Genomic DNA, 16,134 nt, shown 5'->3' on the forward strand with positions numbered 1-16,134 from the left:
GGTTGTAAATTACATGCCATAATACAGTTGATAATATTTATTCTTGAGGTAAAGCATATATATATAAAGCATATTTCAGAAAAAAAAAAACACTAGTCGTAAAGTCCCTTCTGAAGAAAAAATCAGCAAGGAAGAAATCAAGAAAGTTCTAAGTATTTTAAAAGAAGTTATAAAATAAACACTAAACAAACCAACAGACGAATTCAGCAAGAACATTAACCCATCCTCCGACACTGCAGAATTATCTAGGCTGCCCCCAAATTTTATTAAGCTTTATTGAGCTGTTATAAATTGACAAAATATTTATAGCAAAATAATTTTCCATAAAATGCACTGTACTATAGTGAGGTAATGAAGAGCTGTAGGACAGGTTTTAAGATGCACTGTACTTTCATCTGAAAAGTCTCCTGAAATTCTTTGAATGTTTCCAGGGGATTAATGAGGTATTTTGACAACATACAAGAAGTGTCTGGTTTTCAAGAAGTCTTATAAGAGGGAACATTCACATCCTTGGAAATTAAACTGTGTATTTTAAGCCACTAAAAATAACACAATTATTAAAAATTTGGCAGCTCTGAAGAAAAATACCAGAAGATACTAGCAAACACATGGAACTACTGAAGAGCGTCAAACTTGAGTACACATTTTACAGCATTTCAACATGACTTAAACACCAATTTTAACAGCTTAATTGAACATTTCTTATTAAAAGCTATCACAGATGAACTAAAATAAGAACGAGCTAGAATGTAACTAAATCAAAAGCATTATTCCTTGCAAGTTTAGTGGGTTAACTGTGTGTACATGCATTAGTCCCCTTGTTGTACACCCTTATCCGTTCAAGAACTGGTACAGTGTGTTAAGGATTTCAAAACAGTTGGCAAGAACACTCATCTCACATACACAGCAAAATTTCAACAAGCAGACCACTACACCTACAATTTTTATATATATATTTTAAAAAATATTTTAGGGTCTATTCCTCCGAAGTAGCACTCCCTTGAATGCTTTAATGCATCGCGGAAATGGTATTCATGTATAAATAAGGGTTCATTTTAATGAAGAAAGCAGAGCTCTTTAAGACTCACTTCTGTAAACTCCTCAATGTTTCTGAAAACTCAAACTGCTTAAATCCTTAAAATTTTACCAATATTTAATTAAGCTGGGAAAGAAGTATACTGAGGTGTCAGTTTAAAAACGTCTTCTATCCCACTACCCATGAAAACATCCATATAGAGTATTTATACAAACATTTAAGACAGCCAATACCTTAGGTGTTTGCAACATTTAACATGAATTTTCCACAACCTGAGAGAAAATCAAGACATTTTAAGTCTTTCCTGAATTGCTAAGTACTCATCTGTAATATTTTTTAAATAATAATTGCCTTCAGAGTGAGAGCAGTTGCACAAGAAAAGGCTGCTTCCTAAACTCTACTCTCTTCAGGCTGCACCCTTTCACAGACTAAATATTTCACAGAGGCAGCATCTTTATGAAGCTTATAGTTGAGCACTTTACTTTCCGTAGTCACTTCTCATAATTTACAAGATCTTGTCCAATATGCATGTTTTTAAAATCCTGGCTTGTCTCAGGTCTTCAGATCAACAAATGGGGAAGGAAACAAGAAAAAAAAAAAACAACCAAAAAAACTGATTTGACCCTTTCTTCAGGAAGCAGTCTACTCATCTTAATAGCTATTCAGTGATACTTTTAAAGCTTGCAGTACATTTACAAGCCAAATCATTACCCAGGTAGGGCATTGAGGGGTGGGTAGACTTATGTGTCATCATGCCCCTCATCCCCAATAAGGCTCTAGATGCCTTTAAGAGCAAAAATTCCCCCCCAGTATATTGTTTTGTTAATCCTTTTCCTATGATCTGTTTGCCTGGCTAGGGAAATTATGCAAAAAGTAATAAAAGTTTTAATTCAATTTCCATGTTAAGAGATGGATTTGAAAAAAAAAAAATCAGAAACCATATTCTTTGTGTTTACTAAGAGATATGCACTCCAACATTTAGCGTCATGGAGCTGGAGTTAAAACCAGAAACGGTGAAGATAATTTAGCTGCATGAATGCCTGCTCTTCAGTAAAATGCTGCCAAAATTAAATAGGAATGAAACAGCACTTTGTAGTCATTGGTCGCTCAGCAGGGTTTGCGTAGTTAAAAACCTAAGTGAAAAGGGTGATTGACCTACATTGCTACTAGCTTAGCACAGCTGTACTTCCATATTTTTGCTGCATCCAAGGAAGCTCATTATTTAATACAACTGAGTTACGTGTAATTGTCAGTCTTTCATTTTACACTTTTAGGAGCCAGATATTAATGTCAGATGTGTGGCACGCATTACTGTGCATCTGGAAGTATATACGGCTGCCCATTTGCACGCAAGGCTAAAAAGATGGGACTACACACGGTTGCACCTGAAATTAGGGGGCTGCCCAGGGGTAGGAGGACCTCACAAGCGTGCAGAAATCAAATGAGCAGATGGAACAAAAAGCAAATCCCTTGGCACCCCAAAGGCAAATGCAATGCTGTTTTTCCCATTGTTTTGAGCAGGAGTAGCCCAGAATGCATAACCAAAGCACATTTCACACAACTCATACCTGCAGTTTAAATAAGAAATAACCTTCCAGTTAACAACCAGTTTGATGTGTTAACAGCCCTTGGGCTGTTAACATAACGACTGGTCATTAATGGCAGTAATGACAGATTTCAGAGGGAATATCGTGCTTGTAAATGGACATGCTGCCAGTCAGAATGGAGGATAGAGCAGGATAGGTTGATACATTAAGATGTCACTGCACAGCTCTGGAGGAAAAGAAGAGGAAAAAAAAAAAAAAAAACTTCTTGCATATTTCACTTACTGTAAATGGACTTGAAATATTGGCGTCAACCTAGACTTCCTTAAATTAAGTCTTCACTTTCTAACCCAAGAGTGTATAAGCAGAAGACAGAAGCCTGCAGGGGAATTATACTCTGCATATCATTTTCACCAAGTATGTTATTTCTAACATTGAGACCTTTCTTTACTCAGGTCAGCTCTCATCTTCGTTAACAAAACAGAGTTCATTCCTGCTGTGGCCACCCCAACAGCCTGGGTACCATATGCCACCTCTGAAATCACTGCAGTGACTTACTTGAATCAGATTGCAGGGGGAAAGCCTCTCACACCCAGAACATCTTCCAAGCTCATTACATCCATCCCCTCAACCCCTTCCATCCAAGAGAATAAGGTCTTAATGTAGTAAAATTAACTCATTTTACCAAGGGAGAGAAGTAAAGCAAAACAAGTTTTGAAGTCCTGAAGATGGAGTATTTATAAAAAAAAAAAAAGACTTCAAGAGGGTATCTCCAGGATGAAATGCCAAACGAGAGAATTCACTGGGGCAGAAGGTTTTTTTTTTTTTTTTTTTGCATTTCTATCTAAATGAGAAATACTAGAAGTATCTTTGCAAATAGCCAAGGACACAATCACACAGTTTGTGAATTTAACCATCAATGTTAAAGCACACAGACTGGCTACGTTATTGCTTATAGCATCCGTAGAATGGCTGTCTTATTGAAATACATAATGAACATAGAGAGACAAGTTAATAAGCAATTTTACTCTTTATAGTATCGTACAAGCCACATATCCTCTAGAGGGCACCACATAAATTAATAGGAAGCTAGAATGGTTTTGTATGTAGCAAAGACTCCCTTTACGGTTAAAAAGGAAAAAAATAAATTAAGAGGATAGTTTGAAACTGTAATCGAACTCTAATCTGATCATTAGTACTAAGTAATTTGTTCTTTAAATTGATATCAAGTGGGTTGCTAAATATGAAAGCTTATTTGACTACAAAGCTAGAGAACATTTAACTAGTTTCTACATTAGCATTAAAAAGATCACTTTTATAGGTTCACTGCATAACTAAGTAGATAAGATGCAATGAGGCAAATGACTATCTGCAATTACCTTAAGTGCATCACTGTGAAGTTTAGAGTAAATACCAAATTTAAATCTGTGCACTCACAAGAATCACTAAGAAAAGGCTCATGATTTTCATTAAGACTTGATAAATCCAGAACAAAATACAAAACATCTTAAAACTGATTACAGGATTTGTCATGTACACTGGCTTCACTGGTGCAAAAGTAGATATTGCGTATGAAAACATAACCAAAACATTAGTTTTGAATGTTGTCATGACAGATACATCATTGTGTAAAAAACAGTCTCCTTTCTCTGAATTACATACTGTGAGTTTTAAAAATCTGTTTGCAAAATGTTTACTCCTGCTAGACCTTCAAGGACCAGAGGACAATGCAAAACACACACACCTGTGCTGAAAAAAAAAAAGTACTTTTCTTGTAGCTCTATTACTAGAACACTTTTGGTTTTGATTTTAAACACTGGATTTGTTGCATTAGTACTTGGGAGATTAGATAGGTTCAAAGCCCATAGTAAATCTGGGGATCAAATTACCCCAGCAGTTTTCTTACTCCTGCAGGCACTTGTAGAAAGATTCTTAAAACAGGTTTTAAATATTAGGCTCAGCATTACCTTCCCCACAGAAGCTGTCCACACCCCCGTCTATATATGCACACATGATTTAAGATCACAAGCAACCTAGGCTCCTGTACAATAATTCCTTTCTGTTAGCTACTTCTTTGGCAGCTTTTACACAACGGCTTTAAGTTGCAGACTATCTTATGCTCAACTCACAGAGCTTTAATGGCTAGCAGAGCACTTTTACCACTACGAGGTCCAAGGCTACGTCTGAAGAACCCTGAACTGCCTTGCAGCCCCAGCTCAGCAAATGCACTAGGCACTTGCAAACGCTTTTTGCTCTACTCTAGAAAAAACAGGTTGTAATGTGGAGAGCCAGGGTACCAATTGTTGTTAACACGTCAGTCTTGATTTCTGTTCCAAACTATCCATGCCAAGCAACCTGGGAACTCCATATTTGGTACCTATGCTTACACTGAACTTGTAAGTTAATGCATTCAAAGAGAATTTTAATTTTTCCCCAATGTATTACAGGCTTGAATGTCCCTTTAAAAGGAAAAGACTTCATTACAGGGGCAGAGGAAATATTCCCAGAAGTTCATGTTTGCCTCGGGCAGCTAGTCTCATTAGGCCCCTTCTACAGAGAGTGGAGGAAGGTGCTTCTATAGGAAATAGGTGCTCAGAATCACCCCAGAGGAGCCTGTCTCCATCTATTTGCAAGTGAGAGCCTAGAGAGACCAAACTTCCTGATTAAACTCAGCTTCTGCAAGTAGCCCTACGTATTCACATGCACCCTACAGATAAATTAGCCAAGTACTTTGCTGAGTTGTACCCCAAATGTTTCTGAAAAGGTAGGATGATGAACAACCAAGAGGGCAGAAATCAGGTGATGGTTTGCAGTCTCTTAGAAGTGGTGCCAGCTCACCCACGTCCCACACGGGTCCCCAGGCTGAGGAGCAGAGTTGATTTGGGCCTGCTGGCTACAGAGTTATTTACAGGGAAGGCAAGTGGGTGGGCTCAGTCCAGCACCTAACAGGCAAATGGCAGTGTTCATAAGATCTCCCACCGCCACAAACAAAATCCTTCCGGCAAACTCAGAGGACAGAAGTGTGTTCACACAGACAAGTGGAGTGCTTTCCACTCGTAGCCTTCAGACCCCACACTCAAGCTGTTGAAAACTGCGCAGGCGGGCCTGCTGCTTTAGGCTGTGGTGCCTGAAGGCCCCACTGCGTTTAGGAGGAGATAGCTCCCCCAGAGCGCAGTGCTGCCGGAGGGACAGGGGTTATTCTGTTCTCATCCTCCTCTCCTCTTAGTACGCAGCCCTGGTATAAGCATGAGAAAATTCGCAACAGCGTGCTTTCCAATTCAGGACAGACATCGCCTTTGATTTTAGTTTCACCACTATGCTGCAGTGGCTGTCTCATGCTCCACAAACACTGTCCTGCAGCCACCACGCACTACTTACACACCGCTAACTACATGGGAAGGACTGAACAGGCTTATCACGTTAATCAGGAACGCGACGAGGGTGTGACCTACCTCAGGTAGTCTCTGCGACAAAGGATAAGGTTGGCTTTGGTGTACAGAGTAGAGCCCACCTCCCCCAGGCGGCAGTCACAGCAGGCACATTTCAGGCAGTCTTCATGCCAATATTTGTCCAGGGCCTTTAGAAGATACCGGTCTTTAATCTTACGGTTGCAGCCAGCACAACCTTTCGGCTTGGTGTCTGGCTGAACTGAGAGCATTTGTATACCTGAAACACAGCAAGAGCAACAAAAAGTGAAAACAGACACTCTCCAGCAGCAGTCTCAGCTTTCTCTTCCTGCACCTCTCCCCACCCACACGCCCCCAGATGGGGGGCAACAGCGTAGATGGGATGACATAAACTGGAGCATCCACAGCAAGCTGAAAACATTAAATAAACTGGAGATCTGAAATGTCCGCTGGTCTGAGTTTCACCTCATTTACCCGGTCTCTTTACTGAAAAGAAATATTAAAAAATTAAAATGAAAAATGAAAATAGTTCAGTTGAAGTCACCCACTTTTGCACAAAGTATCCAATGGTTTAGCATCCAAAATTTAAACTAATGGAGTACTGGCAATGACAAACATATCTAAACTTGCATATTTGTACCTATATGCACTTTGTCAAATATAAGAGCACTCCAGATTCTAGAGATGGAAAGACCGAAGCTATTAGAGGCACAGGACAAGAGTTTCAGGGAGATTTGACATAGACATTTTTGCACTAGAGGTGTTTTTTTTTTTTTTTTTTTTTTTTTTTTAAGATTTCTGTTCTTAGGCACATAAATGAAGCAATCAGATTTCCAGAAACTTCAGTACCAGCATTTCTAGTTACATCCTTCAGTCTAAGGACCTGCTAAAAAATCTGACCTTAAATAATCTGCACAAGGTCAGACAGTTGCTAGTTTGTCAAGGATAATAATAATAATAATCTCTGCCCAACTTTCTAATTCCAATTTTAGCCAGCAGATAGTTTGGGACAAGGGGTCCAGTGAGTATATATACCTTAGGACATAATAGCAGAGAACATTTAAACAACAATTCAAACTCCTGAACCACTGTTTCAGGGACAGAACAGGTAAAAGTGGGACACAGCTGAGCGATGGTACATAGAGTGCCGCAGCTGTCTTCCAGAGATCCATACAAAAATCGATTGCTCTCAGTTTTACTGTAAATGGGGAGAGGAGGTCACTGCCCCAAAGTGCTTACAGACTGGTCTCTCTTGGTTAGTCTCACGAACTGCGAGTCCGTTATGCAGACTGATTCTCTGGAATTCATTCCTTAGAAGATGCAAAATCATAGCCTTGTGGATGCTTTGTTGTACATCAAACAGGCATCAGAGAGGAAAGAGAACTGACACGCAGTTTGATTATTAGGTTATCTCACTGTTTTAAGCCAGAGATGTGACTAAAAAGAAAATATATAGATACACTCTAATGAGTAACATATAAGTATTACAATGAGAATTTTTCAAGACTGAGAAATGAATGCTTTTGCCGACAGGAAAATCCTTCTCCCAAATTCGGGGCATGGCACCCCGTACTCACGCACTGACGGAAAGGTCAAATAGTCTCGTAACAAAGAAAAGCAAATTCAAGAGCCCCTCATCAAGAATGCTATACTACCTACTGTTAAGAAGGCTTTACAGTCCCAGCTTTTATCAGCACATCTCAGTTGGTGCTGTAACACACTACTATAGACAGGCAGTCTCAGGTAGCGAGAACACGAACAAGTTGGTGTTTTATTGTATTTACTTTTTTAAGCTATCATAAGGAATAGAAGAAAGTAAGTTTAATCTTTGAAGCAACAGTATAGTATGCCTTTATGAATATTAGCACCATGAAGACAAGAGGCTAAATACTATGCCAGCTGAAGTATCCCAGGGATCTGTATGTGTATGTGAAACACATTGAATTTATGCGGATCACAGCAAGTGCAGAGCCAGTTAAGTGACTTTTCAGGGTTTACCAAGCTGAACTCCCAAGTTTCACCTGTGAAGCTGGTAACTTAATTAGAAATAGTAATTCTTGTTCTCATTGTGATGTACAACATCCCTGCTCCCCCCTTTGCAATACACTCTGTTACGCAGTTTGGAGCAATATATTTGTCTGTTAAATTAGCTGTTCAGTTATAGAGACAGTTCTCCTAGTGAGCACTCTGAAGTACCACGGCAGTACTGCTGCCTAATGTCTAAAGCTAATAAAAAGATAATGTAAAGTCTTTATTTTTTCTATCCGTAAGTACAAAAATGGCTTTGCTGCATTCCCATTACTCTCCAATCTACACTACTCTCACAGCTCCTACACCACTTAGAAACTCCTAAGGTCTGTTTCTCATTCCTCAGCGGGAGGATGAGAGCCAGCAACCTGCGTGGGCTCTGCAGCAAGGCAGGGGCAGATCTGGGAACAAACGCACACCGCTCGTCCTAAGCGAGCACCGCGAGGCAAAGGCTGAGTGCCTACAGTATTTACAATTGCTAACTGGCTCCCCGAAACTCAGCATGCGGATGTGAAGCAGCAAGGTAACATGGCTACAAACAAACAACTAAAAGCAGTGAAAATAGCAGATTCTTGTAAAGTCTGTACCAGACTGACTGTACAGGGAAGTCCTGCTAGATCACTAATACCTTCAGCTGGTGAAAAAGCTTAATCTGTTAAGTTGCATATTGCGGTAGAGTATAAATATCCTCTCAGTGTCCACTACGTGCTTATCCCCAGACCCTCTCTTCCACCATTTAGAGGACAGACACAAAATAGTTTGCATCAACTTCGTGGAACTCACTAAAAAAGTTCAGAAGCATGAAGGACTGTTCTAGGACTTTAACATTTTGCTTAAGGGAAACCAGAATAAACTAGTAAATAACACAGTTAAGAGCTTTAACGGAGAAAATAAAAAAAATAAAAACTTTAATGGAAGAATTTTATCGTTTGATAAGAAAGTGGGTGGGAGCGCAAAGGCTGGCAGTCCCTGACCCCAGCTGTCCTGTGCTTTCTGAAGGGAACAAGGTGCAAGGGAGGCAAGGCTGAACAAACAAATATCTGAACAAATTACAGTAATCAAGCATGATAATTCTTGAGATATATGCTGCAAACACCAGATTATTGTGTTATAAATAAAAGCACTGCTTGCACAACATTGCACGCAGTCCGGCACCGTTTTTGAAATGCTTGCTACATTCGTAAAGCAGACAGAGCACCATTGCCGATGGTTAACCCAAACCCTCCTCATACAAGTGAAAAGGGGCAGACACCCCACAGAATACTGCTAACAACCCTGTATGCCTGTGCTCCCAAGGCTGGTAGAAGGTGACTCTGACATCCCACTGGCAGCATCTCCAGATTAGGGACTCAATCTGCAGCAGCTTTTGGAGGGAAGGAATGCTTTTTTTCTCAGATAGATCTGATCTTTTTCACATCTTACTTGCAATGAAGCTGCATCTATTTTAATGAAAGTTAAAATTAAACTACTACTTCATTATATATATAAAAAAAAGTTATTCTTTTTTTGAAACATAGAATGATCTAAACAAAAGAAAGCACAAGCAGTGCTCCAAGAAGTGTTTTACGTAGCTCCAAATTCTTTGCACATGCCCTTTTCTTCACAGCCCGGATTAAATCGCTTAATTTTGAGAACAGAATACTTGATTACTTTTTCCCTGTATAGTATGAGCCAGCTTAATGCAAATCACCTCCCAGACCATCTCTCCTCCCTTTAATGTTCCCACAGGATCTCCAACACAGTTACACTTTTCACATATGCACTCGTGTATTTTTAGCTGCCTTAATCTGGCAATAAGAATACCTGCAGCTGACTACTAGCCAGCTTTCCACAGGCTGCAGTTTCGGTACCCAGTTATTTCTCAGGACACAGGAAGGAGCCTTTCAGAGGCTGACAGCACTCACTGAACCCTCCGAGCTGCTTGCCGCTGCTCTGTCAGGACTCGGCAGACAGCACTGCCTGGCTGCCCTCCTCACCCCCTCCCCTGTGAAGGCAGCGCTCATTGAGCACTTCCAAAAATGTACAGCTCCGTAAGTGCTACACCCAGGCTGTGAAAATCAAATCCAGCTTTCCCTTCAGTTTGGCAGTCCTACCCATGCTCTGCATCATAGAGCAGATCTGTTCTCAGAACGGAGAAATTTCAGTGCCTAGTCTGTCACTGTCAAACGAACCCTTTTTATTTCACCCCAGTCCATTTTCAAGGGCTTCCTCTCTCCTACTCTCCATCCCTCCCCCCTTTCCTCCACCCCCAGGCCCCAAGGTACTGCACATGAACTGCAGAGCTGTGTTAGCAATAAGACTTCTTAATCACCATCCACTACTGTTAGGATTTTTGAAGGAAGAACTTCATATCCTGATTTGTAGGCTTCTGGATTTCCTTCAGTCTCCTCAAGAAGTTCAACAGAACTGACTCCCATCCCTGGTAGTTGCTGTTATTGTGCGATGAAACACTGTCAACTGATTTGTAACTATGAATTCCAGGATAAAAAGGAAAGATTGCTGAAAAAGGCTAAATTAGGTTCCTGAAAGAAAGCAGAGAGACAAAAACCCTCTTCACTCTGATCACCACCCTTCGCAAAATCAGGGAATGGAGACTGGACATAACTAACTGTATTTTGTCAGTGAGATAGCAGTGTCCGTGAGCAGGATTCATCCCTGCTTGTTCTAAGCACTGCTCAAGACCCCAGAACACAGTTTCTGGTTTGTGGTACAGGCAGTCTGTGAAGGGGATGCTAAAGGGTGGAAGAGTTGGATATTCTTATGCACTGCAGCACTTTTAAAGACCACTCACTCTCCTCCTTCATTGAAGCACACACACGATTCTACCAAGGACAGTGAGATGTAGAGCAAGAAAGCGAAAACTTGCCTCTACTTCAAAAAAACAAACAAACAAACAAAAAAAAACCCCTGACATTAGCTTGGGGCAAATTGCATGTCAGTGCACAGGTCTCTGAAAGACAGTGAACTGACAGACAGCACACAGTCAACACAAGAGTTGGAGATCCAATAGAAAAAAAAAAAATACTTTTCAGTTGCTTTCCCACTTTGCAGCTTGATCCTAAAAGCATTCATTGCTCCAATTATTCAGGATAATACACACGCAGACTCAGAAAAAAAAAGTCAAGGTTTCAGAACGGGAGAAACATTTCAGAACTCGCATGTAGCACATCGGGAGTCGTAACTAGTTTTAGATTGGCATGTAAATTGTTCTGTGGAAAATTCTTATTGCCTCCGAGACCCTGCTATTCTGAGTTATTTGACAGTTTAAGGGAAATCATAATTAAAAAAAGAGACATAAATAATAGCCTGTGCAGTGTGGTGCACAGAAATAAGTAGAACCATTTCATTTAAACTCTGGTGAGCTTTTAATTGCCTGGATTGCATTGTGAACCAGCCTAACGGTTGATTGCCTCCATTATGCTCTCTTGTTCTGTGCCATTCATCCGCACAGTCTCAGCTTCTGTAGTTAACACAACAAAGTAACCGCAACTCCATAACACTCAGGATTTTTTTTTTAAATAAAAGTAAGGTTTTTAGTGCTCTGAATACAGACTCTTCTGTATATTTTTGAGTTAATTTTCCACAGTATATAGCTAAACTTCACATCCTGCCCCTTCTTCTACAGAGGAAAGCGCTTTTATTTTATTATATTTGTTAATAAAGGAGATGGCTTGAAAACGGGGAAAAACGAGGAGGTTAGGTAAAAACTAAAAGTGGGAATGCAGTCCCACAGCTGGGAGCAGTGATACAGATTAAAAGAATTTGGCCAACACAGCTAGTCGATTGCCAAGAGACACCAAACAAAAGATTTCTCCCTCTTCTTTCCCCTTCTCTTTTTGAAAGCTAGATTGGGCCTAAAAGCTTGTTTCTCTCTGTTCACTGGCCCAGAGCATCCCTGCAGGCTGTAGCCCCCTAAGGGACAACACAGCAAATAGATGTACCCAGATCTCAGGGACGGGAGCTGCTTAGCTATGTTCCTACCCCTGTCGTGTTCCCCCCTGCCTCCCCCCACTCCCTCCCTCCTCTTTTAGAGCAGTGGTGCTGGGAACCAATTTGATTCCCTTTTTCTCCAATGCAGCTGCAAGGCTCAGAGATACTGACATTTTTCCACTCTTATCAGTTTAATTACAGTTACCATGGCAGCAAAGTGCTAGTGCTTGGCAAAGGCCAACAAGAGATTTGCAAGACTGAGTTCAATTTTGATGCAGCTCACATGCAAAATAAAAAAAAAAAGATAAATAAGAAACATACACTCTGCAACAAAGAATCCCTTTCGCGGCCGGACGCTCCAGCCTTTTGTGCTAATTCCTTCTGAGGCATCGTGGGGATGGGGCGCCGGGGAGAGGGAGGCGGCGGGGGGGCACGGAGCGCTGTTTGTTGCACCTAGCGCGATTAATCGCTCTCACCGGCGGTCCTACAGAGCCGTCCTAGGAAGGGCTGTGCCGGGTCCCCTTCGGGCACGGGGGCAGCGCCCCCAGGACGGGAAGAAGCGAGAGCAAGGCGCTGCCTCTTCTCACAACCCCCTAAGCCCCTTGCCCCGGCTCTACCTGCAAGCGCGCCCGCTCCGCCCGCCGCCAAGTGAGCCGGCGGATCGCAGCCTTACCAAAACTTTTCTCCTTTTTCTGCATGAGTTGATTTACGGGCGCCCGGAGAGCTCCTCCTCGGCGAAGCGCCGAAACCCGGCAAAAGTAGCAAGTGTGCTTCCCCGGCTCGGGGCGACCCGCGGCGGCGGCAGAGGGGGTCCCTGGGCGGGCCGGGGGCTGCGGGGGGCAACGCCACCCGCTGCCCGCAAGCCTCTAATCCCAGCGGCCCGCTAGCTTTGTTGTAACAAATGGCTTTGATTAAACTGTCACACGCGGCGTTAGCGTACCGTGTCGTGCCGGGCGTGCGAAGGGAGAAAGAGGAGGAAAAAAAATTAAAAAAATAAAAAATAAATAAAGGGAGAGGCTCCGCCGCAGAGGTGCTGCTCCTCCGGGCTGCCCGCCCCTGCCGCCCGCCTGCTCCGAGGGGGGCTCCGGGAGCCCCGGGCCGCCGGGGGCAGCCCCCGGCCGCTTCCCCCGGCCCGCGGCCGCGCTCCTGCCTCGACTCTGCCCAAAGGGTTAACCCTGCGCCGAGCCAGCCGCAAATTAAACGGCTGTGCGGGGAGGCTCGCGGATTAAAGCCGGGGAGTGGGAAATTAACCTGCTCCCTTGGTAATTGAGAGCACGTTTCGAGAAGCTCTGGAAGAAGCAAGAATAATAATAACAATAATAACGGAGGCGGGGGGTTGTTGGGGGGGGGGGGGCTGCTGCAATTCATTGTTAACTTTGACTGCTATTTCTCGAGACATCCAGTTAGATGGGTTTTGCTCAGCATCCTCCGCTTGCATGTATTTCATGTCTCATCATAAAAATAATGAAGCCTCACATGATTTAAACAAAACAGTCTCAGCAGAGCTGCAGCCTGAGTGAAAGTTGCAGTGCAGAGATGTGTGTGTGTATTGCAGACCCGGCTTATGACTCAGAGAGAGAGAGAGAGAGGGAGAGAGAGAGTGATGCAGACACACATACACAAATGACCCAAAGCTTATGTACACAGTTGCCTCACTTACCTTCTCAATTAAGCGATACAGGGGATGCAGTTCAATAAGCACAGTGGCTGCTTTGTAGCTCTTCTCCTTGGGAAAGGTCAAAAAGAAGCATTGTTTGGGGAAAAAAAAATAAAAGGGGGGTGGGAGAGATGGGGAGGGAGATCGCTATTCTTTAAGTTTAAAATAATGAGGTCCTCAAGGATCCGCCAAGTAATTGTGTTGACCGCATCCGAGCTACAGGTGTCCTCCTTTTAGTATCTTGCAGTCCAAGGCTGTCTGTCTCCGTCCTGGCTGAAGACAACTTACCTAAAGCAGCGTGTGAGGAGCCGAGTTGAATGAAGTCAGGGCTTTATCAGCTGCAAAATGCAATCCCTTACCAGCCAGACATAATACAGCAAAAGAAAAGGTCACTCAGTTATTACTGAGCCAGCAGAGCCCAGGCAGCTCTTGTGGAAGACCACAGAGAAGCAGCTCCCTTCCGATTTAAGGCTATTTACCTCTCTCCCCCTCTACCCACCCACCCACCCTTCCTCTCTCCCCCCTCCCAACTCCCCCTTTCTCTCCCTCTCTCTCTCTTCTGCAGCTCGCTCAAGTACAGCCGCCCTCGGAAAGTGCAAAGCAGCCAGGAGACAGATTGGGCTTTGTTGGTAATTTCCCATGGTGAAAATTTACAAGCCTGCAAGTGCAGTCAGCAAAACCACATGCATATGCTAGACACAAACACCAGGGACACACACACACACGCACGCACGCACACAAGTGACCTCTACTGAAGCGGCTCAGGATCACCTTCTCAGAGAGTGCTCCAGAAACAGACCCAGGGAAACAGGGGAGCACCCCCCCCGCCCCCCCCATCTCTCCTCCCCAATTACTTTGCCTAAACAAAACAATAAGTTGCCTACGCCAAAAAAAAAAAAAAAAAGGCAAGATACATATCTCTCTATTAATGAGTAATGAGAATAATCCCTGAAGGTGAAAACGCAGTTTCTCTCAGTGCTAGATGTGAGCTGCTCAGAGAGGAGCACAAACTCAGAGTGAAAGTTTCCTGCTCCCTGGTGCGGTCCCCTCTGGTGCCCGACACGGCTGCCCTTGGCCCGGCCATTCGCCGGACACTGCTTGCCCCTTGCCACCTCCCCACACTTTCCAAGTTGAATGCTGGAGAGAGAAAAGCTGTTTCCCCCCTACAGGATCCTCGTCCCAGAAGCTGAAGACAGAGCCTTACTCTCTACCTAGTGGTGGAGAGGGAAAAATAATAGACATGGATGTGCTATAGGTGTTGAATACCTTTGACCAAGAGACAGACAGACAGACATGCAAACACAGAGGAGATACAGCATGCTTTGATATTCAGTCATGCTCACAGATGATTGTTTCTTCATGTTTTATAATAAAGATGTTGAGCCTAGCCTACTGTAAATAAAGTTAAAAAAAATCCAAAGCATCTTCCTCTAAGAGCCATCTGCAGTTGGAGAAAGACCAGATTAAGAATTTGTGAATACAGTTTTCAGACTTCAAAGTGAATATCTGTTGTCTGCTCTTAGAAGCACCACGCTAGATTTCCACAAAGCTTTGAAAGATGTCAGCTTACAATATACCCTAAATTTGAATGACACTCATATTATAGAAGTCTTTCAAGACCCAAGAAAGATTTAAAAGCATTGAAATGCTCTACCATCTGCACCCCTCCCTCATATAATCCAGCAGTTCCAATAAAAATCAAAGCAACCTCAGAAATACATGTTTAGGACAGGTGCCCCCCCCCCCCCCCGACCCCCCCATTCCCCCTTTAAACTAAGATTCTCTCTATTTTTATATTTTTTATATATATATATATATATATTAAGGTTCCTGGAACAAGCATCTTGTGCAATGACAATTCCTGATTTTCTTGCCCCTTCTCCCTCTAAGTAGTAACAAAACTCAGCCACAACCAACCTGAGCAAGAACCCGAAAAGCACAATCAGAGGCAGCAGACTAACAGAGCCCCTTTCTGCTGATTTGATCTGCACATGGAGAAAAGCAAAACTTGACAGAAACCTGCTTCTCTCCTGCATGCACCCATACGCTCAGAAGAGCCTCACTTCCCTCTGTTTATAGACTACCTCTGCCACAATCACTCTGAAAATACAGCAGTGTGAGTGTGTGTGTGCCTCTCTCAACCAATGCACTCAGAGAAGGGGAAGAAAAGAGGGAGGGAGAAGTTATGTGTGGGGAAAGGGAGAAATAAAATCAAAACAAATGGTACAGCTAATGAGGACAATTAAATTAATTATGTTCAAGGAGATGAGATTTTTTTTCCCTCCAACTGTATGATCTGTTACCCCTCGCTGGCAACTGCTGCTCTGTAATTCATGGCAACTGATTAGTGCATCTATGCAAATCTTTGTTTAAATCATTCAACTAATTAAATGATGGGATTATTCCTCTGCCTACGGTGACATCATTCGCAGTAATTAGTACTCTATTTGGACTGTGGCAATAAGATACCCGATGTCAACACCAACCTGCAAAGACATTAACCACTTTGTCACTTTGTGTGTGGATGTGTGT

General features: G+C 42.7%; 1 protein-coding gene across 7 annotated transcripts in view; it reads right to left on the reverse strand.

Moving 5' to 3' along the window:
* LMO3 (LIM domain only 3) overlaps positions 1-16,134 on the reverse strand; it is a 65,788-nt gene that overhangs the window by 47,715 nt on the left and 1,939 nt on the right. The window contains exons 1-3 of one of the 7 annotated variants that reach the window (XM_080563777.1): positions 13,891-14,095; positions 13,606-13,671; positions 6,033-6,246 (exon numbers count right to left, since the gene is read on the reverse strand). In XM_080563777.1, the coding sequence (XP_080419903.1) occupies positions 6,033-6,238 (206 nt within the window). In that variant the 5' untranslated portion in view covers positions 6,239-6,246; positions 13,606-13,671; positions 13,891-14,095. Of the gene's footprint in view, positions 1-6,032; positions 6,247-12,618; positions 13,152-13,605; positions 14,112-15,519 lie in introns of those variants that run through there. The other 6 variants (XM_080563779.1, XM_080563776.1, XM_080563778.1 and 3 more) reach the window with 6 other exon arrangements.

The sequence above is a fragment of the Anser brachyrhynchus genome, assembly GCF_964034855.1.
Source record: "Anser brachyrhynchus genome assembly, chromosome: 1".
Lineage (NCBI taxonomy): Eukaryota > Metazoa > Chordata > Aves > Anseriformes > Anatidae > Anser > Anser brachyrhynchus.